Source organism: Megascapheus bottae, chromosome 9 (assembly GCF_031878675.1).
Source record: "Megascapheus bottae isolate mThoBot1 chromosome 9, mThoBot2.hap1, whole genome shotgun sequence".
NCBI lineage: Eukaryota > Metazoa > Chordata > Mammalia > Rodentia > Geomyidae > Megascapheus > Megascapheus bottae.
The window spans coordinates 9,998,637-10,026,219 of NC_143517.1; the positions used below are offsets into that span (position 1 = coordinate 9,998,637).

The 27,583-nt window shown below is 37.0% G+C and overlaps 1 protein-coding gene across 2 annotated transcripts in view; it reads right to left on the bottom strand.

Annotated features, from left to right (window-relative positions):
* Tox (thymocyte selection associated high mobility group box) overlaps positions 1-27,583 on the bottom strand; it is a 313,525-nt gene that overhangs the window by 36,715 nt on the left and 249,227 nt on the right. For both annotated transcript variants that reach the window (XM_090338640.1, XM_090338641.1), the window contains exon 4: positions 15,248-15,529. In XM_090338640.1, coding sequence (XP_090194766.1) covers positions 15,248-15,529 — 282 coding nt within the window. The remainder of the gene's footprint in view (positions 1-15,247; positions 15,530-27,583) is intronic.

The window sequence follows — 27,583 nt, forward strand, 5'->3', positions numbered from 1 at the left end:
ATTTCCTAATAGTTATGATTCTAAGACCATAGTCACAACATTTCTAATAAAAAAGTGAAATGGCTTTGGACTTTGCACTGAAGTCCATGGATGCTTTTGGAAAAACCTAGGAATGTTCGTGCTTTAGACAGTGGCACTACCTACAAGTTAGATAAGGTTAGTCCAATGAAATGATCTGCACTGAAGGACAAATTCTGAAGCTGTTGAAGTAAGAAGCTAAAATTGAGGACTTTTTTGAATTTAAATAGCTCCATGTGTTTAATGACTACCATAGTAGAGAATCTCCTGATCAAACTTAATTTTAGAGATTTCTAGAACAAGTTTTTAATTCGGCTTAAAAATAGATTCATTTTTTCCCATTGTCCCCAAGTATGAATGGTTGGGTATTTTAATTGCTAAAATTAAATTGGGAAAGAGTACACTGAATAAATTTAAGACACCAACAGCTGAAGGTTATCTTTGTTACTAACTAGATAGGAGGTTACTTCCTCTACTTTTTATAAAAGGAGGGATTAAGGCTGGGATTTCTTTCCAGCTCTAAAAGTATATGAATAGAGAAGGATATACAGTAGGGGAAAATGTGAAATATTCTGTTTTATATGCCTGGCTCACATGCACTAGTATCTCCTGACAGATGCCATTCTGATCTTTGTTTTCTGTTGCTCTTCCCTATCTGCAAGTATGGTGTAATACATATGAACCCCATAATGAGCTGGGTGAAAGTCCTTGTGTAAAACACTGTCACCACTGCAGAGGAAATATGACTGACCAAGAGGCCTTCATGTTCTTCTTTTACTATTTTTGTCTATGTTATCTCATTAATGTAAATTTCTGGGGCCTAACTTCTTCTACTGGAATGGTACAGTTGTACCATTCTCTAATTACAGAGAGGTCCATACTTAACATGTTTTTAAAAATTTAAAAAGACATTCAAATATTAACTAAGCACATTAGAAACTTCAAAAATAATTCATTGAACAACTAGAAAGAAATGATCTTAATATTTAACAATTTCTAGTCAGTCAGCTGGAAAGATTTGCTGAAGTACCAAGAAGAAACAGGAAGAAAGCTGAGTGAATTCTTTTGTCTTCATTGAGAAACACACGTTTAGAAAAATAACCATTCTGAAACTGACTACTGAAGCAGATCAAAGCAGACAGGAAACTCTTCACTAGCATGTTAGTGGAGGTTAACACTAGGTTATGATTGTAGGGCAGGTCAGAGGGGTGATCCTGTGAAATAGCTGGACCCCTGTAAACTGGCAGAGGACAAGCATGAAAGGGCAGAGGTTAGACTGGGCAATCTTGTGGACTAGCTCAAAACTACATACATTGGCAGATATGACTTAGCACAGTGTCTCCAAACTATGGCTGTGCATTCAAATGGCCTGCAAAGCTTTCATAACTAACTGCCTATACCTAGACTGATGAAGTCAGATTCTAGAGGTAGGAGATTGGCCATACTCTACTTTTCCAACTAATGTTTAAGTACTTTGAGGGGAAAAAAAAACCCAGGAGGAAATAAGCAAAATTTCTCCGTGTTTCAAGTATACTGAGGCATTCACAGCCAAATTTCTTCAAGGGCTTGTTGGTTCTGATTATAAACATCTTCTGCCATCACTTTATGTGCTTTCTCCTAGCATTCAACGCAGGCACTAAAGGCCACACTGCTAATTCCAATGTGTTTTGTAGTGCTGTCCTTGATTTTTCACTGTGAAAGCTTTCTCTGCCACTAATCCCAGAATACCACCTTTTCTGAGTTTTACTCCTAGCCTGTTGGCCTAGCTTGTTTCACAATTATTTCTTTGGTTCATTATTTTTCACACAGCTACATGGGGTATCATTCCTGGTAGGTTTCCCCCTCCTTTACCTATAAATCCCCTTTTCCTATGAGTCTGTATGGACTTAATCTTATAAGTATGTAGGGTTTCCATTGTGGCTGGATGATTGTCAAATGCATGATTCCCCGGAGCTTTTCATGAACAGAAAAAAACTGTGACTTGACATTTCTCCATGGTGACTCAAACTCAAATCAGACTCCTGTCATGCACTTGTTTTAAGTTCTGTAGATTTCCACTCATAGCACACATTAAACCTGTAATTATATACTACCATGTAAAGTTGTTAGTCTTTCTTTTATGGTGACTATAGTTAACAATACTGTATTGTACAGTTGAAAATTTTTTACAAGAGTACACTTCAAGAATTCTTTTTCAAGAAAGAAAGAAAGAAAGAGAAAAAGAAAAGGAAAGAAAGAGGGAAGGAAGGAAAGATAGGTGGGAAGAAAGAAAGAAGAAAGAAAGAAAGAAAGAAAGAAAGAAAGAAAGAAAGAAAGAAAGAAAGAAAGAAAATAGGCACTGTGTGGCTCACACTTGTAATCCTAGTTCTAGCTTCTTAAGAAGGCAATCTAGAGGATTATGGTTTGAAGCTATTGTGGCAGAAAAGTCTCTGAAACTGCACCTCCAAATGTCCAGTATAAAGCTGGGTTGGAAGTGTTTTAAAAGGTGGCTAAGTTATTTTAAACTGTAGTACAAATAACTCCCCCCAGATATAAAGTTTAAAAATTGTTTTTTTTAAATAAAAAGAGTGAAAATGAAATAGAAAGAAGAGCAGGTAAAGTATTGCATGTGTTAATTTGGTTAGGGCAACTATTTTACAATGTTCATGTATATCACATCATCATATTGTATACTATAAATACATACAAATTTCGTTGCGTCGTACACCTTTAAAAAGCTCCAGTTCTATTTCAGAATGGAATGAGTGATCATAGCCTAGATAAGTGAAACCTCCATATGGAATCGTGACTGGGCTTATTTTAAATTTTAATTAAAATGATCTGACACCTTGAAATCTTCACCATTGCAGATTCTATCAATCTTTTTGGAAAATAATCAAATGCCAGTCACAACTTTTATCATCCCATGTAAATGTTCTTATTAATGGGTTTCTCCAATTTGTTTAGTTGCCCTTTCACATGTCCAAACCTGTGGATACTCAAACAATAGACACTTATTTTTTTTTTATTTCCTTTGCTATGAATACTAGCACAGTTATCCCATTACTTTCTGATCTGATGCAGCCCAGTAAAAAGTTCAAATATTGTTCATATCAAAACCAAATTATAGGAACAATGTTTAGCCACCCTATAGAAAATCCAGAACAATCCATGAAGTAACACATCCATTCAGTTGGTCATCAGGAAGGTTTTTCCACTTGGCTCTAGGGCCAGCAGGATGCTGTCTTTCTCAAATTTCAGTTTAGTAGAAGGAAGTAATTCATGAGTGATCATAGTATATTATCTCCATAGTTTCAATGGAAGCATTTTTTAAAAATATGTTATGGGGTGTACCTGCGAGGCACTAAGCTAAGAAGCTGGGGTGTTACACCACTAAAGCAGATTATACATAACAGTGTAAGATCACACTGTGCCTTCCTTTTATATTTATAATAATTTTTTAAATTTGCCATGCAATGGAACTCTCATCTAGGAAAACAAATCTAAAAGATAGATGTAAAATAGTTATCACTCAGTTTCAGTTTGTTAATTGAGCTGGCTCATTCTTAGATCATAATATTCTGATGACTCATGGAACTGGCTTCCTAAAACTCAACTTATGATGTGAAATAATGCTCTGATTTTCTTAGAAGATTTACATAAGGAGGATAAAACTGTGTGTGTAACATCATTTTCACAACAATAAAATATGCTTTGGAGAAAATTGTTAATTATATTTCTCAATGTTCTTGTACTAAGGCTCAGTAGGTATGCCCTATAGCATTGCTGTTAGGATAAAATACAACAGACTAAAATTTTACTGATGTGGTTTGATGTTTTCTTCATCCAAGTACTTGGGCAAGGTCTGATAAAGTTATTTGCTTTGTGAACACTTGGCATTTCCATCCTGTTTGTGGGGTTTTTCTTTCCTCATTCTTTTCTTATTATTTATTTATTCATTTAGCATGGAACTGATGTAGAAATGAGCTGCCATTTTGGACTCTGCGTAATAAACTGAGAAACTGTAAGGCCTATAGTCTAAGGATAGTTCTGTTACATATGTGAAAAGCACATGAAAAGTCTTCTGAAAGAAAGAAATGTTGCTACAATTTGATCTACTTCTATGTGAGTAATAGATTGTATTTTGAAAATACTTGGCTTTTCTGACCACCAACACTTCAGAATGAACACAATGATGATGAATATAATCATGGTGTAAAAATTAGGGAAACTGATTTATAATATGACCCTAGATCTTAATTTTTTTTTTTTGCCAGTCCTGGGCTTGAGCTCAGGGCCTGAGCACTGTCCTTGGACTTTCTCAAGGCTAGAGCTCTACCACTTGGGCCTCAGCACCACTTCCGGCTTTTTTCTATATGTGGTACCAAGGAATCGAACCCGGGTCCTCATGCATGCTAGGCAAGCACTTTAACCACTAGGCCAAACTCCTGGCCCCTAGATCTTAATTTTAGCTGTCGTCTGGATCTGGATTCCTTGCATTGTTGGATAAGACACTTGTAATTTTATATGTTAACTCTCTAAGAAGCTCTAACTTTTACAGTCCAGTATAGCATACTGTTCCATAGAACTTTCTGAAATGAGAGACTGTTCTGTGCACTGTTCAAAAGGTAGCCACATGTGCCTATAGGCTACTTACATATGGCTAGTGAAACTGAGGAACTAAAAATTAATGCCTACTGAATTAGCTTAAAATGTTAACAATCGTACATACTAATGGTTCCTAAAATGTACTGAACTATCTTGGACACTGCTATTAGTTATAGTATTTGTCATGTTGGTAGGGTTTTTCAACTGGGCAGTTAAATTTAATTCCAGTGTCAAATTTTGGAGTTTAAGATATTTTTTTGGGTGTGGGGGTCCTGGTATTGGAGCTTTAATACTGGATCTTTTACCCTTCCTCAGCTTTCTCACTCAAGGCTGGCACTCTACTGCTTGAGCCACTCCTGTACTTCTAGAATTTTGCTGATAAATTGGATATATGATCTTTCTGATTTGTGTGCCTTGGCTGGCTTTGAACCATGATTTTCAGAGCTTAGCTCCTTAGCTCCCCTCACTTCCCAGAGTAGCTACAAATATAAGGATGAGCCGCTGGTGCCTGGAAGGGCCTGGTGAAAACTTACAATGCAAACGATAATGCTCCCTATAGTGAGAAGCACACTGAAAGTAATATTTATATCCTTCATAACTTTAGTGTATTACCTTACATGAAGTAGATCATCTTGCATTTCTGTATTCTACAGTACTAGAGAAAGGCTTAGAAGGGAAATAATAATAACTAAAAAGATCACCGAACTGAAGCTCTAAATGTAGCCCTGATTACCTACAAACCTATTTCATATTCAATTAGGGACCAAATGATGGAAATGCATAAATATTACTCATAAATAATTATTATACATAAAATTTACACAGTGGCATATGCTTAATAACTTACTTGTCAAAATAGACATATTTCTTGAATTTCTAGAAATAAGTTTATACTTCTAGTGATTAATCTCCTGCCTTGTATTATTGTGTAATTATTGGAAGGCATGTAACTTGTTTATCACAAGAAAACAATTATTCACTTCAACAAGATGATTGGTAGGGGGTGGAGGGAAGAAAATGGGGACAAAACCATGAGAAAGGGTATCAATGTGTGAGATGTAAGGCACCGACTATCTGGCGAATGTAACTGTAACCTCTCTATACATTACCCCAACAATAAAAAATAAAATTTAAAAAAATCATGTGTAAACAGTGTAGCTTAGATAACATTTCTTAAGTATCTAGAATATAAGTTCTTATCAAGGAAATGCAGCTGGAGGTGTGGCTCAGTGGTAAAGCACTTATTTAAGCATGCACAAGACCCTGGGTTCAATCCCCAATGTTGCAAAAGAAAAAAATAGATTATCATGGAAAGAGAGTAATAATATTGAAATGTCCCCAGAGAAGTTAGAAATGTCTATAAGCATATTTAAAATAAACTGCCATGGTCTCAAAGCCTGTAACAGGGCTGAGAGAGCTCCTTAATGTGCACTAGCTTGCAGTAATCGTTGTAGTTTAAAATAGATTTTAATCAAGCACCATCTGCATAATAGGCTGAACAAACAACATAGAACTCCACTTATAACTCTTATCATAGAAAATAAATATTATAAAATCTTCACTGTAGAAACAGGGCACACCACAGCACTTGGGGGTGGGCATGGGGGGGTTTGTAGAACTGTTTCTATCAGTGAAGATTTTGCTGCTTAAATTTCTTCTCTTTTCTTTCTAAATGGTGCCATCTAAAATCCCCCTATGAAAATAAACTCAAATAAGCATGTAAAGCAAGTCATCTAGTTACTGTGAAATCAGCAAGGCTGTAACACTTCTTTCATTTTACAATGGGTTTATTATTGTCATTAATAATAACAGTACATTCAATGACTCAAAAGATCAATTACAGAAAAATGCTTATGAAGGGTTTTACTTTTAAATGATTCACTACTGCAGGGCATTGTATCAGTCTTGCAAAGCAAATTCACTTTTAAGGATCCTTGATTCTGCCAAACAGAGCTGATTATTATTTTTGGATGAGTTTAGTATAGACACTCAGTGGCCTTCTATGGAATAGAAAGTATGGGCTACTGTCCAGAAAAAAATTATTTTAAAAAGAGAAAAAAAGGGTGAGTTGTAATTTTATACACCTACTAGTTAGATTTGTCAATTCTGTTGGATTCACTTGATCTTTTCTATGTTTGAGTTGGGCAATATGTTTACTTTTTTCCTCTCTTGGATAGAGAGTGTCTTTTCTTATAAAGAACACAAGCTGTTGAGGTATGGTCCTGATGAACTAAATGCCAGGTGGCTATGTTAACTCTCACTTTATTTTTATTCCATGAATTAATCAAATTTGCTCAGTCATCTCATATGTCTGAGAACATGTGTTTCTTCAAAATACTATACTCTAGTATAATTTAATTACTTGAATGGATTTTTAGAAAGAATCATTTAGAAACTGTACTGGCTTACATGGCTGAATTTTGTCATTTTCCCCTGTACTAGCTATAGCTTTTTAGGCTCATTTCCAACAAATGTTTTTTTTTTTCTTTTTAAAAAACTAAATGGAGAACATTTGCTAATTTGGTTACTAAGATCTTGAAAATTCTTTTAAAGTATCACCCATAGTATTCCATGTGAAGTGTTGAATAACTGCATAATATCTTATATTTCAGTATGGAAAATGCCAGAATTTCAAGTCCAAATTTTAAATATTCTGTCCCATTGCTAGATATAGTGATATGACATTTAGTTCTAACACTGTTTAAATTCACTTAATGTTTATAGAAAACTGTGTAACTTTTTTTTTTATAGCAGGAATCTCGCATCTAGAGAGTGGTAAAATACAAACTACTTCTCTAAACTTTCATTTAATACTGCCATGGTGACATAATACTGTTTCTCTCTACTGTGGCAGAGCATATGCATTGCCAAACTAACAAATTAGCAAAACAAAGATCAGACACAAAAACTAAGTAAAAGTAGGAATCTAGAGGAGCAAGAAGAATACTGAAGACAGCTTTCTTTATCAAGATATGGATGAATCAGGGGCCGGGAGTTTGGCCTAGTGGTAGAGTGCTTGCCAGCATGCACGAAGACCCAGGTTCGATTCCTCCGCACCACATACACAGCAAAAAGCCGGAAGTGGTGCTGAGGCTCAAGTGGTAGAGCTCTAGCCTTGAGAAAGTCCAAGGACAGTGCTCAGGCCCTGAGCCCAAGCCCAGGACTGGCAAAAAAAAAAAAAAAAAAAGATATGGATGAATCAATGGGATACTGGGTTACAATACTTAAAAAAAGCTGGGAAGTCAAGCTGTGGCTCAAGTGGCAGAGTGCTAGCCTTGAGAGAAAGAAGCTCAGGGACAGAGCTTAGGTCCCGAGTTCAAGCTCCAGGACCAATAATGAAAACCCAAAGGCAGGATATTTATAGAATTCCATTACAGACAAAAAGAATCAGAAGCCAGGTGCTCACACCTGTAATCCTAGCTACTCAGAAGGCTGAGATCTGAGGATCAAGGTTCAAAGCCAGCCCAGGGCCACAAAAGGACCTGAGACTCTTACCTTCAATTAACCTGTAGAAAATGGGAAGTGAGGCTTGGCTCAAAGGTAGGGCCTTGACCTGAAGAGCTCTGCACCTAGGCTGAGTTCAAGCCCCATGATCCACAAAAACAAAAACAAAAACAAACAAAAAGATTCAGAATCTCAATGCAAGGATGAAGTGAAATCATTTGCCTTATGTGTGCTCTCTGAGAGCTCCAAGGATTTTAGTATTTAATCTTGATACTAAAGGGGAAAAATCCCATGGAAATTCAGAAATGGGGGATAAAAATCTTGTGATACCTAAATGAAGCCAGTATTTAGAAGTACTCCAAATCGGATGTTAGGCTCACATGGCCCCAGTAATCTGGTAGAAGCCAACATAAATCATCAGGCATCTATTCCTACAGTAGATCTGTAATAATTCTTACAAAATTTCAATAATCATCTATCATCCCTAAAGCCAAAAATGAAACAACCAAAAACAATCAAAATGGTGACCTTGGCCCATGCCTATAATTCTAGCTAGTCAGGAGGCTGAGAACTGAAGATCACAGTTCGAAGCCAGTCTGGTCAGACAAACCTAAGAAATTCTTATCTCCACTTGATCAGCAACAATCCAGATGAGCTGTGGTTCAACTGGCAGAATATCAACCTGAGGGAAACAGCGAAGAAACAATACCTAGGCCCTGAATTCAGACGCAGTACCAGCACACCCACAAAAAACAACTCATACCACAAAAATTTCATAATTGGAATTAGCACAGACAGGACAGGAAAGAATGATATTTAACACGTTTAGATGACAAAAAGTGACTAAAACAAACAAGCAAATGAGAGAAAAAAAGAGTTCTGAAAAATATTTAAAATTAAAACCTTGGGCTGAGAGTTTGGTCTAGTGATAGAGTGTTTGCCTAACATGCATGAAGACTTGGGTTTGATTCCTCAGTACCACATACATAGAAAAAATCTGGAAGTTGTGCTGTGGCTCAAGTGGTAGAGCTCTATCCTTGAGAAAAGTCCAAGGAGAGTGCGCAGGCCCTGAGTTCAAGCCCTACGACTGGCAAAAAAAAAAATTAAAACCTCAACAGATGATTATGCATTTTGTAGCTGATATAGCTGGAAAGAGAACCATGAACTAGGAAATCAAAATAAATTGAACAGAATGTAACACAGCAGGTAAAGAGGCTGTGGAGCTACTAGGCATTTACCCAATTGTCCAGCAACAAGGACATACTAAAGCCACTAGCACAATGATGTCCACTGCCGCACTATTTACCATAGCAAAGATATGGAACCAACCTAGATGTCCTTCAGCTGATGAGTGGATCAACAAGGTGTGGCATTTGCACACAATGGAATTCTATGCTGCTATCAGAAAGAATGACATCACCCCATTTGTTAGGAAATGGAAAGACTTAAAAGTAAGCCAGACTCAAAGGAACATAGGTTCAATGGTTTCCCTCATTTGTCATAATCAGTAGAAACCTTGGGCTCTCATAGCAGAGATTTGCAATACAGCAAAACCTAGATACATAAGACCATATAGTATGAAGCTAAATGAAAAGACCTCTAGGATATAGAAACAAAAGCCATATAATGAGTGATTATTGTCCTTAATGCACTGTTATCTCTCATCTCTTTTGCTGTCCCTTATTTATCTCATTTTGTTACAGTATCTCACTTTGTTATCTGATATCTCATATTGTTACAGTATCTCACTTTGTTATCTGATATATTGGATATATTTGTATTTGGTTATTTGAAATTGGATAGGGAAGGGGGGAAAACAAGATGGGGGGGGGAGGGAAATGGGGACCAAGACACGAGAAAGGGTATCAATGTATGTGAAGTAATGCACCTTCCATCTGGCGAATGTAATGTAACCCTTCTATTAATTACAATAAAACCTATAAAAAAAAGAGGCTGAGGAGGTGAGATGAGAACATCTAACTTCATCCTAATTCCCTGACAATTAGACAATGAGTGGGAAGAAGAATGGGCTCTAAACAACACTGGAGAAAAATGATGCTTTAAAACTTCTCAGAAATGATAAAAGACAGAGAAAATGAAATTGAAGATACATGTGAAAAAACTCATGTAAGTCACAGTAAAGCTTCAGGACATCACAGGTAGAAGACACTATTTTCAAAGAAAGATAGGATGCAGGGTGCTGTGGTGGCTTGCGCCTGTAATCCTAGCTACTCAGGAGACTGAGAACTGAGGATCTCGGTTCAAAGTTAGCCCAGACACTAAAGAACATGAGACTCGTATCTCCATTAATTAACCACTAGAAAATGGAAAGTGAGGCTGAGGCTCAGGGGTAGCCCTGAGCTGATGCAGTCAGTGACAACACCCAGGACCAGGGATAGGACAGTAGATTTAGGCTGAAGAGCTCAGGGAGAAGGTAGGCCCAGAGTTCAAGCCCCATAAACCACCCCCCAAAAAAATATAAAGACAGGGAAATGGTAGTGTCTCAAAGGCAACAATGGAAACCAGGACTAAATGGAATTATATAATGCTGAAAGAGAACTATCCATCTAGAGTTCTTCACCCAGCAAAAGTATGTCCCCAACAAATCCTAACAAAAGGACATTTTCAAAGTTACAAAGTGATGTCAGGTTAAAAAATAAACCTAAAGGAAAATGGACTTCAGAACGTAATAAAACATAGTATTTCATAAAGTTTATTAAGTTATATAATTCAATCAAAATATAATTCAAATGATCGATAACCATAAGAACTCTCAATATAAAGTGGAGGGAAGGAAATTGGGGATAAAAGTAACTCCAGAAAGAGAACAGAGGTTATCAGTCTCTTAACTTTTCCCAGCTATGTCTGTAAGGAGGCGAATAAAAGAAGTAGAATATAAAATTGTCAATCTTCAAATCAGAAATAATGAAACAAGAAAAAGAAAAATAATTTTAAGGTGATAAGACAAAGCACATAGAACATTTGTGGGGCAAATAGCATCACACTTGAAAGACAAACCAGGGTACTTTAGTATGTATACTAGTGTAAGTGTAAAATTTCTTTTCAAAAGTAAAAGATCATCTAACTATATATCATTTACAAGAGATACATATAAAACATAAGGATACTTTCAAGAGAAAAAAAACTTAAAGTAAAAGAAAGAATAAATATATACTGTGATTCTTACCCTATAATTTCCTTCAAGGAAAAACTGTTCCAAAAATATACTTGTAATGCCAGATACTTTAAGTGTCTTAAAGTGTCTGTTAAATTACAAGTACTGGATTACAGGCTTAGAACCACAAGCTGTCTAAGTTTATATTTCTTTGATGTATTACTATATGTCTCATTTATGACTTAAAGCTGTCAACACAGCTTCAGAGCAATCAAAATCATGGGTACTGTTTATAAGGTGGTAATTAATTCTAGTGATGTATTTATAATATTTCTCTGTCAAAACAGACTTATTTCATTTAATTGTTCAATTAGGTAAACTGGAATCAATATGTAATTGCTTAAAGAGAGCATACAGTGTTAAGAGGGAAGCAGCTTTAAAAGCTGCTTTTTCTTCTGTGGAACTCAATATTTGTTTTTTGGCTCTCCTGTTAAAATGATTTAAATGATCTTTTTGACTTAATGCTGTTTCCCATTTAACTGGAGCTGTTGTAGTATAACATTCCACATAAATCCTCTTCCTCACATAGAAAGGAAAAAATATCACTTTAATTCTTAACTGTGCTAAAAAAAATGCTCCAGCCTCCCATCAGAGGATTTTTCTAGCAATTTAATAAACACAAGTTGGATAAATGGGTAAGAGGATCCTGAATTGAAGAAAAGGTGAAGAATGGCGAGCAACTTGGATAGGGAGGATGAATTTTCTTGAGATGGAAAATATACTAAAGAAATACAGGACCTTGGGAATATTTATGGAGGCAAAAAACTATTTTTAACTCACTCATTCTTGAGAAATATATCCCTACACCTGTACAAATCAATAATTGAAGAACCTACCATTACAGGCTATGAAATCTATCCAGTGCTCACACAGTCACTAATAGAGAACTAGATATTACTTGGGGATGTGAATATTGAGTAATTGGATAGAAAACCCACTTGAAAGACTCCACACACCATTGTGGAAACCTGCAGCATACAAATTTTTGCATCAACAAAATCATGAAATTTATATTTAAGAGGTTAACATCAATCTGTAAAGTGAATTTCAGGTTTCTGTTTACTTATCTACTTAAATAAGTTGAAGAATGTGAAAAGTACACTTGTAATTAATAATCTTATATAATAGGCACTGATAGAAGATGTTAACTGCATTTAATTTCCTGAAATGTCAGTAAGGAATACTGATAAAGATTCGAGCCAGATACTGTACATGTATTGATCTTTACAGTGAGCAGAGCATTAAGTTTTTCCCCTTAAAATATCATACATGTCATTCCTGTTTTGGAAATTGACTGGAATCGTATTTACATAATCCAACATTCATATCACTGTCCACAAATCAATTTTTGGTGTGTGCCTTTAGGACCTGGTATTCACTGGCCTAATGGCCAATTAGACTAATCCACACTTTTTGAAAAAAAAAATTTTTTTCCTCCGAATGGCCAGTTAACACTTGGGCTTTTACTAACCCAATGCATTATTTATGTTGTATCAACATCTCTTTCTGCTCATTTCTTGGTGAGATTCACAGACAATAGGGAAAGATCATGAGAGCAAAGAGAATTGACAATGCAGTGTTGGTTGTACAGCTGTTGTGAGATTTAGACAGGGCAGATGTTAGAACCAGTTATGAGAAGACAAAACAGAAACAACTGTCTTGAAAGAAGTGTACGTTCACAGGTCCACAGAGCACAAAGGCAGGTCCTGCCAGCCATGTGGGAAAGCACCCAGATCAATCTGGACACAGAAATAGAGATTGGGCAGAGTATGACTCAGGGCTCAGTGAGAAATGTTAGGATTGAATAGTTTGAATAATACCATGAGACTCTGAACTATAGGGCATGTCTCTTGTCTAATTTCTTGCTCTGGAGTGAGGTAGGGTGGAGAGGAAATGGGCCTGGTGTGTGAGAGTCTGATCAGGAGATGGTTAAGGTGTGGATTCTGGGTTGGCTGTTTCATGTTTGGAAGGGGCGTGGAAATGGAGGAAGGATGCATACTGTGTTTTTAACTCAGGGCTTTATGCTACTTTTTAATTTGTTTGTTTAATTCCACACTGTAACACTACCACTGGAGCCATATTTCTAATTCTGTTGTTTTGCTAACTAATTGGAGATAAAAATCTCACAGACTTTACTGCCTGGGCCAGCTTTGAACCATGATCCTCAGATCTCAGCCTCTTGGATAGCTAGGATTACAGGTGTGAGCTAACAGTGCCACAGTGCTCTCTTTGTATATCAAAGCAGAGCTCACTCCACTGCTCCCTCCAGAGGGGCAAGTCCTTCAAGGGACAGTCTCTCCAGGATGAAACCACAATACTAAGAATGTAGACCATATGGGTAACGCTGCAGCTTTGTTTTTTTTTACCAGGCTATGGATCACAATTCATCTGGACTTTTAAAAAGTAAATATAGGGGCCAGGCATTTGGCCTAGTGCTTGCCTAGCATGCACGAAGACCTGGGTTTGATTCCTTGGTACCACATACACAGAAAAAAGCCAGAAGTGGTGCTGAGGCTTAAATGGTAGAGCTCTATCTAGCCTTGAGAAAGTCTGACAGTGCTCAGGTCCTGAGCTTAAGCAAAAAAAAAAAAAGTAAATATAGCTATTGGATATTAACCCATTGTTAAAAATCCATTGCTAACACATTGCTGTATTGTGCTTCTCGGGGTTATTTTAACTCCCCAAAACAAAGTTTTCAGAAGTGTGAAAAAGAAATCAGAATGGTGGCATAGTCATTCTACTAGTAAGATTTTTTTCCATTTCCTGTGGCTTGACTCAGGGCCTGGCACTGTCCTTGACACTTTCGGCTCAAGGTTAGTGCTCTGCCACTTGAGCCACAGACCACTTCTAACTTTACCTGTGTATGGGGTACAGAGGAATTGAACCCAGGGTTTCATGCATGCTAGGCAAGCACTCCATCACTAGGCTGTGCTCCCAGCCCTACTAGTAAGATATTCAAAGCCGAAAAATAGGAGACATAGTATTTATTTGATTGTTAATATTTTCCACAGTAAATATTTAATCACCTGGGTCCTTATCAGAATGAATCTCAGCAATAACAAAGGCAGAAGAAGATTGGTGATTTTAGAATTTTGGTACATCCATTTTTGTTTTCAAGTTGCCTCTAGTACTATGAACAGTTAACTGCCTTCTGTAATTAATTTCTGGTCTAAGGGCATTTAAGACCCAACTTTCCATCTAGTAATTTAGCAGAATGGCACTACAGGGACAGACAGAAAACAACCACACTGGCATAGTGGTAACAAAGACTATGAAACAAACACTCCAGGCCTCTGTTTTGGGAAGACAGCCATATTTTGTCATTATATGACCTCATTCACAATATGGAATGGTGCCAGAGATCTCAAGGTGTGTTTGTGTACACACACACACACACACACACACACACACACTTGCTAACTTCTCTTTGTTTTTGAATGAATGATGTCAGGCTTAATTTTGGAGGTTGAGTCCTACAATATTTATTCTGTCTTACTCATCTATGAAGACCACACACTTTTGTGAGGTACAACTGACTTTAATTCTTAATACATGTGTACTGAGAACTTGTTTTAGGGACTTAAAGGTGTAACTGGCAACTAGGTACTGGTGGTTCACACCTATAATCCTAGCTTCTCAGGAGGCTGGGATCTGAGGATCATGGTTTGAAGTCAGCCCAGGGCAGAAAAGTTTGTGAGAATCTCATCTCCAACAAAGCACACAGAACAAGCTGGAAGTGGCACTGTGGCTCAAGTGGTAGAGAACTAACCTTGACTAAGAGAAGTTTAGGGACAGCATCCTTACTCAGAGTTCAATCCCAGGACCAGCAAAAAAAGCCTGTGGTTTCATCCTCCCAGTTTGTAAGTGTACATTCTCCACATATATTTTACCTTTGAAAAATAAAAACGGATACATCTCACAGTGAGATTAAGTTCTCCTCACTCTGAGGGGTCCACCTGTATCTCTCAAGGTGAGGTCAAAGAAGGGGACAACCATGAGTTCTAAAAGTCACCTGTTTTTTACCTTGGAAGTATCATCTCCTTCATCTTCGTGCACTGAGCTGGATGGAGAAGGAGTAGCGGATTTGCTCCCAGGTGGAGAGGGTGAGTTGTGTGGGACATTGCTTCCTGCCATGTTCAGACCAAGCTGAGCGCTTAGCTGGGATTGGTTGATGGTGGTCAGCTGCCCGTGCTGCATCAAGCCTGTTGGCTGCCTGAGGTCTGCAGGCTGACCCCTGGGCCTCATGGCCGCCATTTGGGGATGGGAGCTGTACTGAGCTCCTTCTGGGTTCCGTATATCTTGCATCTAAAAGAAACAAGTGAATACATAAATAAATGCCTTAATTAAAAGATAAATTTTTGCAAGCAAGTTTATGGCAAAACTTTCATTTCTGTTGACTGCAGTACATTCTGTTGAGCTATATACACATAGCGACGGTACAATAATCCAAATTGTATATCAGCTCAGAAAGTTCCAAATCCGAGGCAACACTGACTCATGCTTGTAATCTTTTACTCAGGAGGCTGAGATCTATGTTTCATGGTACGAATCCAGTAATTCTGCCCTAGCAGGCAAATCTTAAGAGACTCTATCTCCAATTAACCAGTGAAAACCTGGAATAGAGAGTTGTGGCTCAAGCGGTAGAGCCACATCCTGGAGCAAAAAGAGCCAAGCAAACGCATTTGGCCCCTTGCTTCAAGCTCTAGTACTGGCACACACACAAAGTGAGAGTACAAAATTAAGAAATGGGGAACGTAACTCAGCAGTAGTGTGTTCTCTAGACATGTTCAGGGTCTAGCACCACTTCTACAAACAAATAAGAGAGAATTTGACAGTGAATGCTTATAATCATTCTGTGCATATTATATGCACAGTGATATGCATATTATAATATATTTATATGACGTAAGTTTCACTTATTCAAGTGACCAAATTGTTCAATTAATGTTTATAGCATCATGGCCACTCGTTAAATCCTGTTTCCCCCCAATCTTATCATTATAGAAAGGTTTTAGAAGTTCATAAGTGAATTATTCTTAGGGTAATTCTTTACAGGACAATACTGGTCAGAATGACTTGCTAACCACTGTTTCCCCCCAATCTTAGCATTATAGAAAGGTTTTAGAAGTTCATAAGTGAATTATTCTCAGGGTAATTCTTTACAGGACAATACTGGTCAGAATGACTTGCTAACCAATAGACCCAGAATGTTTACAGCCTGGTATTGGTCAATTGATTGTTGAAATGATTTGTCAGATTTGAAAGTAAAACTGTAAAACTGCAAGGTCATCATATATTAATCCATTATGCTATTTGGGTCACTGCTTTTTAGCCCTAACGAGAATCACTCTTGTAATTCAAGCAATGAATTTCATCTCTACTAGGATTAGAATTAAAAGCATTGAAGGATGAAATACTTAATGTTATCTGGAGGTCAAATGCATTGTGTAAGAGGAGTGTGGTGGATTTCACTTAACATTTTGGCAGTATTTTCAAACTTAAAATAATCATGAATATTCTGTGGTATCCCTCTTAGAGGGCTTGAAAAATAAGGAAGATGGCGAGCAATCAAGATAAGAAAAAAAGTAACTATGGAAAAAAGAGAGTGCTGTGAAGGAATATGTGCTTAAAATGGTTAAAATTATATGCTGTGACTGAGAAAAATCAAACTAATAATGTTATCTTACTGTTTCTTTTTAAAACATTCCTACATTGAGTATGTTTAGTAGTACCAAAATGTTTCTGTGACCTGGAAATATTGTGTGGGTCAATTGAGGAATGGGGTTTTAGGCTTTGCTTCTAGTTTTATCTATGATAATGAGATTACTTTCTAGCAATGTGCTGAAGTCATTTCACCAAGCTAGCATGATACTCCTGAAATGATATGTAGCTGTTCTGAGGCCACAATCTGGCCCAGACTTGTGATTCTTCAGAATGGCTTTTCCATTTTGTAGCTGTCACTCTAATAATCTAAACTTTTTTGACAGTAACTCAAACTGGGTTCCTCTCATCTTTTAAATGTAGCTCACAACTTCTTTCTATGAAGTCCTTCATTAAATAGTTCTTACTGTTTAATAGCACATATAATAATGGCAGAATCTTTCAGAGATACTCAGTTTATAGGAGAGGAAATTTGGCAGAGGTAGGTAGAGTATAAGACAGCTGGTTGAAAAAATACCTATGTAAATATAAATGAACAAGTAAATGAGTAAAACCTAGACATGTTAAATAATTTGCCACAAACCAGATTTAGAGTTAAAAGTCTGCATCTTCCAATTTCAGTCCTCAATACTTTCCACTGAATTGAGCAGCTGATTTCACATTTTACATATCCCATAGAGAGGGTTATAATCAGTAATAATTTAAAAACACTTTTCTATTCAAATTATCAATTGTTTTCTCTCCTAATCCATTCATTCATATTGCCCCCACTGATACACAATAAAAGTCTTTATTTCTTCTCAGATGTTTTTATAACCTCTACAGCTGATCTTCCTATGACAGCTTTCACAGAAATTTCTGACATTTTTAAAAAACATAAAAATTTAAGATTGGGGGCCGGGAGTTTGGCCTAGTGGTAGTGTGCTTGCCTAGCATGCACGAAGACCCAGGTTCGATTCCTCCGTACCCCACATACATAGCAAAAAGCCAGAAGTGGTGCTGAGGCTCAACTGGTAGAGTGCTAGCCTTGAGAAAGTCCAAGGACAGTGCTCAAGCCCTGAGCTCAAGCCAAGGACTGGCAAAAAAATAAAAAAAGTTAAGACTGACTTTTTATAAGTACTGAGAAGAGCCTGTGGTAGTGCTGCAGGCTTATAATTCCTGCTAGTCCTTCAAAGCAGAGCTATATAGGAGGACATAGTGGGAAGCCACCATGTGGAAGCACGAGATTCTATTTGATAAACAATCAGAAGGACAGAGAATGGTAGAGTGCTAGAGCTCTTGCCTATCAAGTGCAACCCCTGAGTTCAATTCCCCCGCCCCACGAAAATACACAGAAGTGGTCATATGCACTGTTTTGTTTTGTTTTCTTTTCAGGCTTACCCTCAAATGTCTTAAAGTTTCCTACTGTTTTCTTAGGCCCTTATCACATAGAACACTTTTTATTAGGGGCATAGAATGAATGCCCATACATGAACATTGTGCTAAAGAGCAGAGTCCGCTCACCCAACGCAACCCCAAATAATCACTCATATATATATTTACACATGTATTTATAAAACACATTTTATAGTCCTGGAAATTAAAATTATATACTAGTACAATCATAGTTTAATTGAGCTATCTTTCTAAAAATATTTAACTACTTGATATCCATATTTCTCATTTGTGTAAATTGATACCACTCCTTTTAATTTCCTAGAAATCATATAAGTTTAATGTCATATCGTAGGAAAAGTATTCTAAAATCCATCTCATTTCTATAATACCTATTTCCTCCATTGTTTTACGATCTTTTAAATTATTTTCGGAGAGTTTTTTTTTGGTTTGAATTCTGAGGGTTTGAATCTTAGTCCCATGTTCACATTGCTGATGTTTGACCACTTGAGCCGTGCCTCCAGTCCTGCTTTCTGTTGCTGGGTTTTTGTTTTGGTTTGCTTTCTTTTGAGATGGATTCTCACAGATTTTTCTACCTGAGCCAGCTTTTAACCATGATCCTCTGGCTTTTAACTTTCTGACTAACTGGAAACACAGGTGTGGGCCATTGAACTCTCACAATGATTTGTGTTGTGGGTAGATCTCTGAATAATGAAATAGGAACTCCTGCCCTTGTCCTAGAGAGGGTAAGATGGGCTTGGCCATGAAAGAAGATAAAAGTGAATTAAAGAAAGAGAAGTGTCCAAGAGGAGATTTTTCTCCTATAGAAGTATCATTAGTTCAAAATATCACATCTTCTATGGTGTTAAAACAGGTAGACAGCGAATTTGACACTTCATCAAAGGAGAGGTAGTGTCTTATGTGGAGGAAATATATAGGGAGAGAATATTTCCTTCTTTGCAACTCTCAGATGAACTTACAGACAACTCAATCTTACTATGGTGTTTTTGTTTTAGAAGTTAAACATTTTGTTATCATAGCATCTATATGGCATTAACCCTGGCTTAATGTTTGATATGGGGAAAACTTGGAAGAACTCTACCTGTTGGAGTGTTCCATTCTTGTTGGGTCACACAGTGAGGCTAGGATCTGCCTATTTTAGGTTTCTTGTCTTGTTGAGGATAGACAGGCATGTGACACTGTATGTAGCTCTGTTGAGAAGTAGTCTTACAAAAGTTTCTGCCCAAATTGGCCTTGAACGCTGATCCTCCCTGTTTTATTCTCCCAAGTAGCTAGTATTATGGGCATGAACCACCAACGTCTGGTATCTTTGTGTCTTTCTATTTCTGTACTTTGCTCACTAAATAACCATTTGCTGAACATTTGCTGTCTGAAATGTTAAAAGATAAAGAGGAAAACAATCCAAACTGTGCTCAGTTATTTGTAGTTAGATAATTGCTTTTAACTTCTGAACCTTATAACTCCTCTGTACATAGCCATATGGATGGAGGTTTTATACAAATCTGTCAAGAAGGGGAAAGGTTAAACAATCTTACCTATCTTTATTGAACAAAGACTGAAATAAATATACATGACTTTATTTTATACCTCTGTACTTTTCTACCACATCATGAAGCTGTCACCAACCTGATATATCGGAACTCTAACAATCTCAAAGTCAAGTTCAAAAATCAGGTTATCACCAGGCATTGGTGGCTCATACTCAGGAGGCTGAGATCGCAGTTCAAAGTTAGTCTGGGCAGGAAAGTCTGTGAGACTCTTATCTCCCATTAACCACCAGAAAACTGGAAGTGGAACTGGAGCTCAAAGTGGTAAAGAACTAGCTTTGAGAGGAAGAGCTCAGAGACAGCATCTAGGCCCTGAGTTCAAGCCCCCTGCTCTCTCCTCCACTACAAAGTCAGCTTATCCTCAAAGTTCAAGGAACTTTCTATACTTATGTATATCAGTATATAAATGAAGAAGTGCATACTATCTATATAAGCTTTAACCACGTTGATGAATTATTTTTCACTTTTCACTAGCATTAATCATAAGATGAAAAGATTTGATTAGGTGACTACTTCCTTTTGTACAGAAACATTCAACTGTTACTTCTAACATTCTGCTTTAGTCCTGAGGAACAAGCCCCTGGTATTAGCTCTTAGCATAGCAGGTGACAAAGGAGAACATGCATGAACTCCCTTGCAGCTACATATAATTAGTTACACCATGGAATGGAAGTAAAGATGTTGTACAGAGGCTTTCAAGGAGTTTCCTTAAAGAAAAAGGCTCTTCTTTTGCTACTTACTGTTGGTGAAAGTATGGGATAATGTTTCAGGCAGAAGTGAAAGAATGTTAGAGAAACAAAGATATATAAAGGGTCTGGTTATCATGGAGTTGGACAACTTACTACTATAGAGTTTTTATTGTGATCGTCCTTACAGACTCATTCATCATCAATGAAGCTTTCTCTTATATTCAACTGAACATAATTCCAATACAATGTAATAAATTAAAATCCTGAAAAGCAGGGATTGAGTCTACAATTCTTCACTACTGTAGCCTTTGAGTCTAGCCTAGGTCAGAACACGTAGTAGGACTTTCGTGAGTTACATTGAAGGGAACTTTTATTCTGGCACTGCTAGGATTGATGATACTGGCTTCATGGAAACAGTAGTATAAATCTTTATTTGTGTCTTGGAAATGCCATTAGCTTAATATCGGGCTCAGAAACATAGAAAGTAGTTAAAGTTTACCTTCTATATTGTACATGTGCTTTCCTCACTTTATTTATTTTCAATGGAAGTGAACTTTCTATTTTCATGCTGTCTTGGTTAAAAGTTGTTTACGTGACTAGTGTTATAGTTTTGAATAGTTCTGAATATTCTTCTCCCCACTTGATTTTGAAAAACCCAGTTCAATTGAAAGTGCAGCTAGAATTTACTTTTCCAAAAACCAGGTCTGTTGCCTTAAAATTTCCAGATTTGCTATTCAGGATGAAGATTATTCTGTAATTCTATGAACTTAAAATTGTAAGTTAGAATAATGGAGGTGGATTATAGTGATGAAGATAAAATTTCACAAGAGTTCCTCCAAAACTTTTGCCACCTTATACAAAGTGAATGTCCTACTAAAATCTGCCAGGAAATGAAAGTAAATAGGGATATGCATTCTTCCTTGGGATCTGCCTTGTTCTTCTGTGATGTTCATGCCTGCAGAGTGCGATATTGTTGGAGACTGAACTCAAGTGCTAAACTTCAGGGACATTTGATTGTTTTTGTTGTTGTTGTTACCATATGTCCCTCTACATTTCCCTTGGATTTTGTTTGAAAAAGAAAAGGAAAAGGAAAACTATGTGTTGCCATCTTAGATGATCATTTTTAACGTATCATTTTTGTTGTAACTGGCATACATGCTGCCCCTCCTCAAAGACAATTTGCAGTAATGTTGCTTGGATTATTTACTAGACAGTGTGAAAATTGCACTCTTCAAGGATATAGGCCAAACCGAAGGCCTTGGTGTCAGTGTTAAAGTAGTGTGTTTCACAATTCATCTTGTATCTGCTCTGTTCCACTGAATATCAGCAACCTTTCCAGACCAACATGCAAGCCTTGAAAGCAATCATTATCTTCCCCGTTAGCAGACAATCTATATCAAAACAGTTGTACACATAAAACTCTAACGACGCCTTGGCTCTCTTTGCTCAGATGCAGCTGTTTGAGTGAACAGCAGTTGGTGAACAGAGCTCTGGAACAGGGGTAGCCCCGAGGCTCTCCTTGCTAATGTGGCTCACCAGCTGCTGCTTTCTGTAGTCTAGGCAGTTGATGCCTGGATGTGAGCCAGATGCATCAGGAGAAGGAGAATGTGAAGAATCTCTGAAGCCTTGTTTGTTACCCCTGTCTGTCAGCATTTGACACCCTTTGCCATGGAGAACTTTCCCTAGGGCCATGAGGAGATCCTGCTGGCTTTGGCTGTGACAAGTGCTTGCTCTCAGTCCCTTTCATGTACAGTATCAAACACATACCGTTCTTAGCATCTAAAGAAACATTTTGGAGCCTTACTCTGGGTTGACTGTACAACCTTGCAAGATTAATTAGGGCAGAAAAGCAAAGCAGTTCCATTTTTTTTTCCTTCAGAATAATCTTGCTCCAAACAGAGAAGAATGTAAATGTTAATATTATTTAAGTCCCCAATTCTATTACATTTTTTTGCTGGGAATTCAATTAATATGTAAATATATACACAAGAACAAATTGTGTGGGTAAATTTAATAATCAAATTTCATTTATCATTTTCCTAAATGCATTTCCAAGACAGAGCTTAATTATTTGTTGTCCAAACAAATTAACTAAATTGTCCTTACATGATCTTGTGTGAGCTATTTATTATTTAGAAATGTGTAGCTTATGTAAACTTTAGCATTATGATATTAGGTATTTGACACTGAACCCTGATAATGACAAAAAAGAAAAAATCCGAAACAATACCTATGCACAGCACAAGTTGTGTGTGTGTGTGTGTGTGTGTGTGTGTGTGTGTGCACACGCATGCGTGTGCTTGTGTGCTTGGCTTGTGTGTATATGCGTACACCCATCCTGGGACTTGAACTCAGGACCAGGGTGCTATCCCTGAGCTATTGTGTTTAAGGCTAGAATTATACCACGTGAGTCCTTTTTTCCTGCCTGGGCTGACTTCATACAGATCCTCAGATCTATACCTCTCAAGTAGCAAGGATTCCTACAGGTGTGAACCACTAATATCCAGCTATACAAGCTCTATTTTTAAAGAAAGATGAGTTTCAAAAGAGAGGTGGAATGATTCAATTTTTTGAGCTGTTGATATATTTTATATATGAGGACTTTGTCCATTGTATGGTTGGTGAAGATCTTTTCCCACTCTGTAGGATTCCTAATTAATTTACTAGCTATGTCCTTTGCCATACAGAAGCTCTGCAGTTTAATGCAGCACCACTTATCCAGCCATTCTCTGATTTGATGTGATTCTTTAAGAAAGTTTTGATCTGTGCCAAGGAGGTCTAGTGTATCTCCTATTCCTTCTTGTAACGTTTTCAGTGTATCAGCTTTTACCACCAGGTCTTTGATCCATTTGGAGTTATTCTAGTGCAGGGTGACAAAGAAGGATCCAACTTTAGTTTTCTGCAGGTGCTTAAGCAGTTCTGCCAGCACCACTTGTTGAAGAGGCTATCTTTCTTCCATTCTATTTTTTTGGCTCCCTTGTCAAAGATTAGGTGGCCATAGGTCTGTGGTTTAATATCTGGGTCCTCAGTTCTATTCCATTGGGTCTTCAGACGCGTTCTTGTGCCAATACCAAGCTGTTTATGATAATTACAGCTCTGTAATAGAGTCTAAAATTTGGTATTGAAATTCCTCCAGCGCTGTTCTTTCTGCTAAGAAGTGTTTTTGCTATACAGGGTTTTTTATTATTCCATATGAAATTTTGGATTGCCTCTTCTATTTCTTTAAAGAATGACATTGGGATATTGATGGGTATTGCGTTGAATTTGTAGATAGCCCTTGGCAAGATTGTCATTTTCACGATGTTGATTCTTCCAATCCAGGAGCATGGGAGGTTTTTCCATTTTTTCAGTTCTACTTTAATTTCCAAAAAATTGAATCACTCCAAAACTAATCTCCAAAGTAACAACCATCCCATCAAAAGATGGGCCAAAGACTTAGAGTCTTCTGTGAAGAAGAAACAAAAATGGTCTACAGACACATGACTAAATGCTTGACATCTCTGGCCATAAAAGAAATGCAAATCAAAACAACCCTAAGGTTCCACCTCACTCCAGTTAGAATGGTCAGGATCAAGAAAACTAATAACAACAGATGCTGGAGGGGATGTGGCCCGGAAGGATCACTAGTACACTGTTGGTGGGAGTGCAAACTCGTTCAACCACTATGGAAAGCAGTATGGCAGTGCCTCAAAAGACTATACATAGGGTTCCCCTATGACCCAGCAATTCCAATACTAGGCATTTACCCAATTGTCCAGAAACAAGGACATACTAAAGCCACTAGCACAACGATGTCCATTGCAGCACTATTTACCATAGCAAAGATACGGAACCAACCCAAATGTCCCTCAGTTGATGAGTGGATCAACAAGATGTGGTATTTGTACACAATGGAATTCCACATTGCTGTCAGAAAGAATGACATCACCCCATTTGTTAGGAAATGGAAAGACTTAGAAAAAAATCATATTAAGTGAAGTAAGCCAGACTCAAAGGAACATAGGCTCAATGGTTTCCCTCATTTGTCATAATCAGTAGAAACCTTGGGCTCTCATAGCAGAGATTTGCAATACAGCAAAACCTAGATACATAAGGCCATATAGTATGAAGCTAAATGAAAGGACCTCTAGGATATAGAAACAAAAGCCATATAATGAGTGATTATTGTCCTTACTGTACTATGTTATCGCTCATCTCTTTTGCTGTCACTTGGTTATCTTATATTGTTAGAGTATCTCACTTTGTTATCTGATATATTGGCTATATTTGTATTTGGTTACTTGAAATTGGATAAGGAAGGGGGGAAAATAAGATGAGGGGTGGGTGTTGGGGGGGAGGGAAATGGGGACCAAGACACGAGAAAGGGTATCGATGTATGTGAATTAATGAACCTTCTATCTGGCGAATATAATGTAACCCTTCTATTAATTACAATGAAAAATATAAAAAAAGAGAGGTGGAGCTGGATGGGGTAGCTCATGCCTATAATCCTAGCTACTCATGAGGCTGAGATCTGAGGATCAAGATTCAAAGCCAGCCTCGGCACAAAAGGATCTGAGCCTCTTATCTCCAATTAACCTCTAGAAAATGGGACAGTGCCCTGTCTGGGTTAACACCCATAACCCACAAAAAAAAGAAAGATGGTATACATCTATCTATCTATCTATCTATCTATCTATCTATCTATCTATTACATATCTGCATATATATGAGACTTCTATTTATATTAATATATTAAACTTTCTCTAGATCTCTATCTATAGACCCTATTCTTGTAATGAGAGGTGGATTAAGGGCCTCTCACTTTCCCTTGGCTTTTATTGCTCAAGGCTGGCACACCACCACTTGAACCACACTTTTACTTTTTGGCGGTTAATTGGAGATAAGAGTCTCATGGATTTTCCTGTCTGAATGGCTTTGAACTTCAATCCTCAGATCTCAGCCTCCCGAGTAGGATTACAGCTGTGAGCTACCAATGCTCATCTCAAAAATATATTTTTATCCTTAATGTTTTCATTTAATGTCACTCTGAATCTTCTCAGGGTCTACCTATAATTATTCAATGGAGCTGTTGATCTGTTCAAATTATAGCCTTTGTATTTTTACTACAAAGTATAGACAGGGCTTTGCTCACATGGTGTCATCATGTTGTATATTCAGTCTGGTGTATTCATACATGCTAATGTCTGCTCACATGTCCTTCCCCTTGAGTTTCCCAGGGAAGGGATTGAGTAATGCGCTGGATTTTCAGAGTATTTTCAAAAGATTGTGCGCATTGAAACAAAAAGAATGAGTTGGCAAAGCAAGTGCTAAGAAAATTGGGAAGCTCTTGAAGACATGGCCTCTGGGATCTGTGGTTTACCTGCCAGAAAGAGCTCTGTAGATTTATAGCAGTACAATTTAGCCAAAATGGTTCTTCATACTATACTTAAACTTGAGAATTTAACTTGCTTTCTTATACTTCTCACTGGAATGTTAATGGGATGCTAGTAAAAATGGAGATGTCAAGTGGAATATTGACTTCTTCACATCAGTTCAGAACAGTGATATTAAAGTTCATCTGGAGGCCCTTATATCATTAAAAACACATGCCATTCAGCTACAAAGTGTATCTCAAGAAGCAAAATTAAAACCTTGTAGTCTGCCTTCATCAGATAGCTCCCCTATGCAGAATATTTGTATGTTCCCAACTTACTTAAGGATTTGAAGAAAAGTATAATTTTAAATCAGTATTTTTATTATGGAACTCATCCAACATTCATTTTAATAATATACTAGAAAATATTAAAATAGCATGAAACCGAGTTAGGAAAAGGCTAGAATATGTCAGAGCATATTAATAACTTAGGAAAATCATCTAGGAAAATTACAGTGTCTTTCAGTTTCTTTTAAGGTGCCTGACTCTGTAAGTGACCTTAAGCTCCTTTAAAACAATTAAAAGAGTCAAATATTTGTCAAATTTTTATAGCATGTTAGATAATGGGATGAATGTAGCTATACACAGTCTATATTTCAGGGTATACCTAATTTAGTTAATATTAACATTACTCATTTATACTTTTATACCCTTTAAGTCACATAAGGTCAAAGTCGCAAAGCTAATCATAAAAAATACTGCCTGCTATTCATGCTAATATAATAACCCTTTCTTTAAAACAACTGCCAGTAAATTTCATTATAAAAAGTTATTAAAAGGGTTAAAAACCTATTAAATGTCAAAGAATTTGCCTGACTCAAACTTCTAATAAAGAAAAGAGAATAGGCTTTCTTTCTGAATTATTTAAATCTTTACTGGCTGTGCATTGAACCATGAAATTAGAAAAGTGTTATTAGAAGTGTTCTCTGGTTTTTATAAAAGTTGGAACCCAGAATGTATCAAGCTATAGTCTTTAACAAGACTAGTTAAAAGAGTAGGGTTTTAATCCTAAATACATGGTTTCCACTGATAGAAAGGTCATAATTAAAACTCTATCCTGTAACTTGGTGATAATAAAATTATTATTACAGAAGCATCGTGTTCATTTAGAATATATGAGATACATGGGAACTAATTTTAATTTGGACAAATATAGTCTTCCTTTTCTTCCTTCCTTCCTTCCTTCTTTCCTTCCTTCCTTCCTTCTTTCCTTCCTTTCTTCCTTCTTTCCTCTCATTTTTTTTAGCTTTCCATGCCTGTTAACAGAGACCCTCTCAACCAATAAGACGGTTTTACTAGTGGCATATTAATATTAAACATATGAGTGATTAATATGGATAAATGATAGATATATCATGAACAGTTCTAACCTGTACCAGATGGACATTGAAATTAGCTAACTTATATTTAAAGAGTTAAAAAAACAACCAAGATTATAATTCTGTGTAATAACATCATATGGCAAATGGTATAAAATAGATTTAGTGTTAATAATAAAATCAAAATGGATCTCTCACATATTAGGTGCATTTTTTCCAGCAAACTTTACATAAGGGGTTTAACCTGGTATTTATCAGGTAAACTGATCCCTGTCCACAGGTCAGTCTCCTGAGCCAATCCTTCTCAGTCCGCAGTAACCATGTCTTAAGAA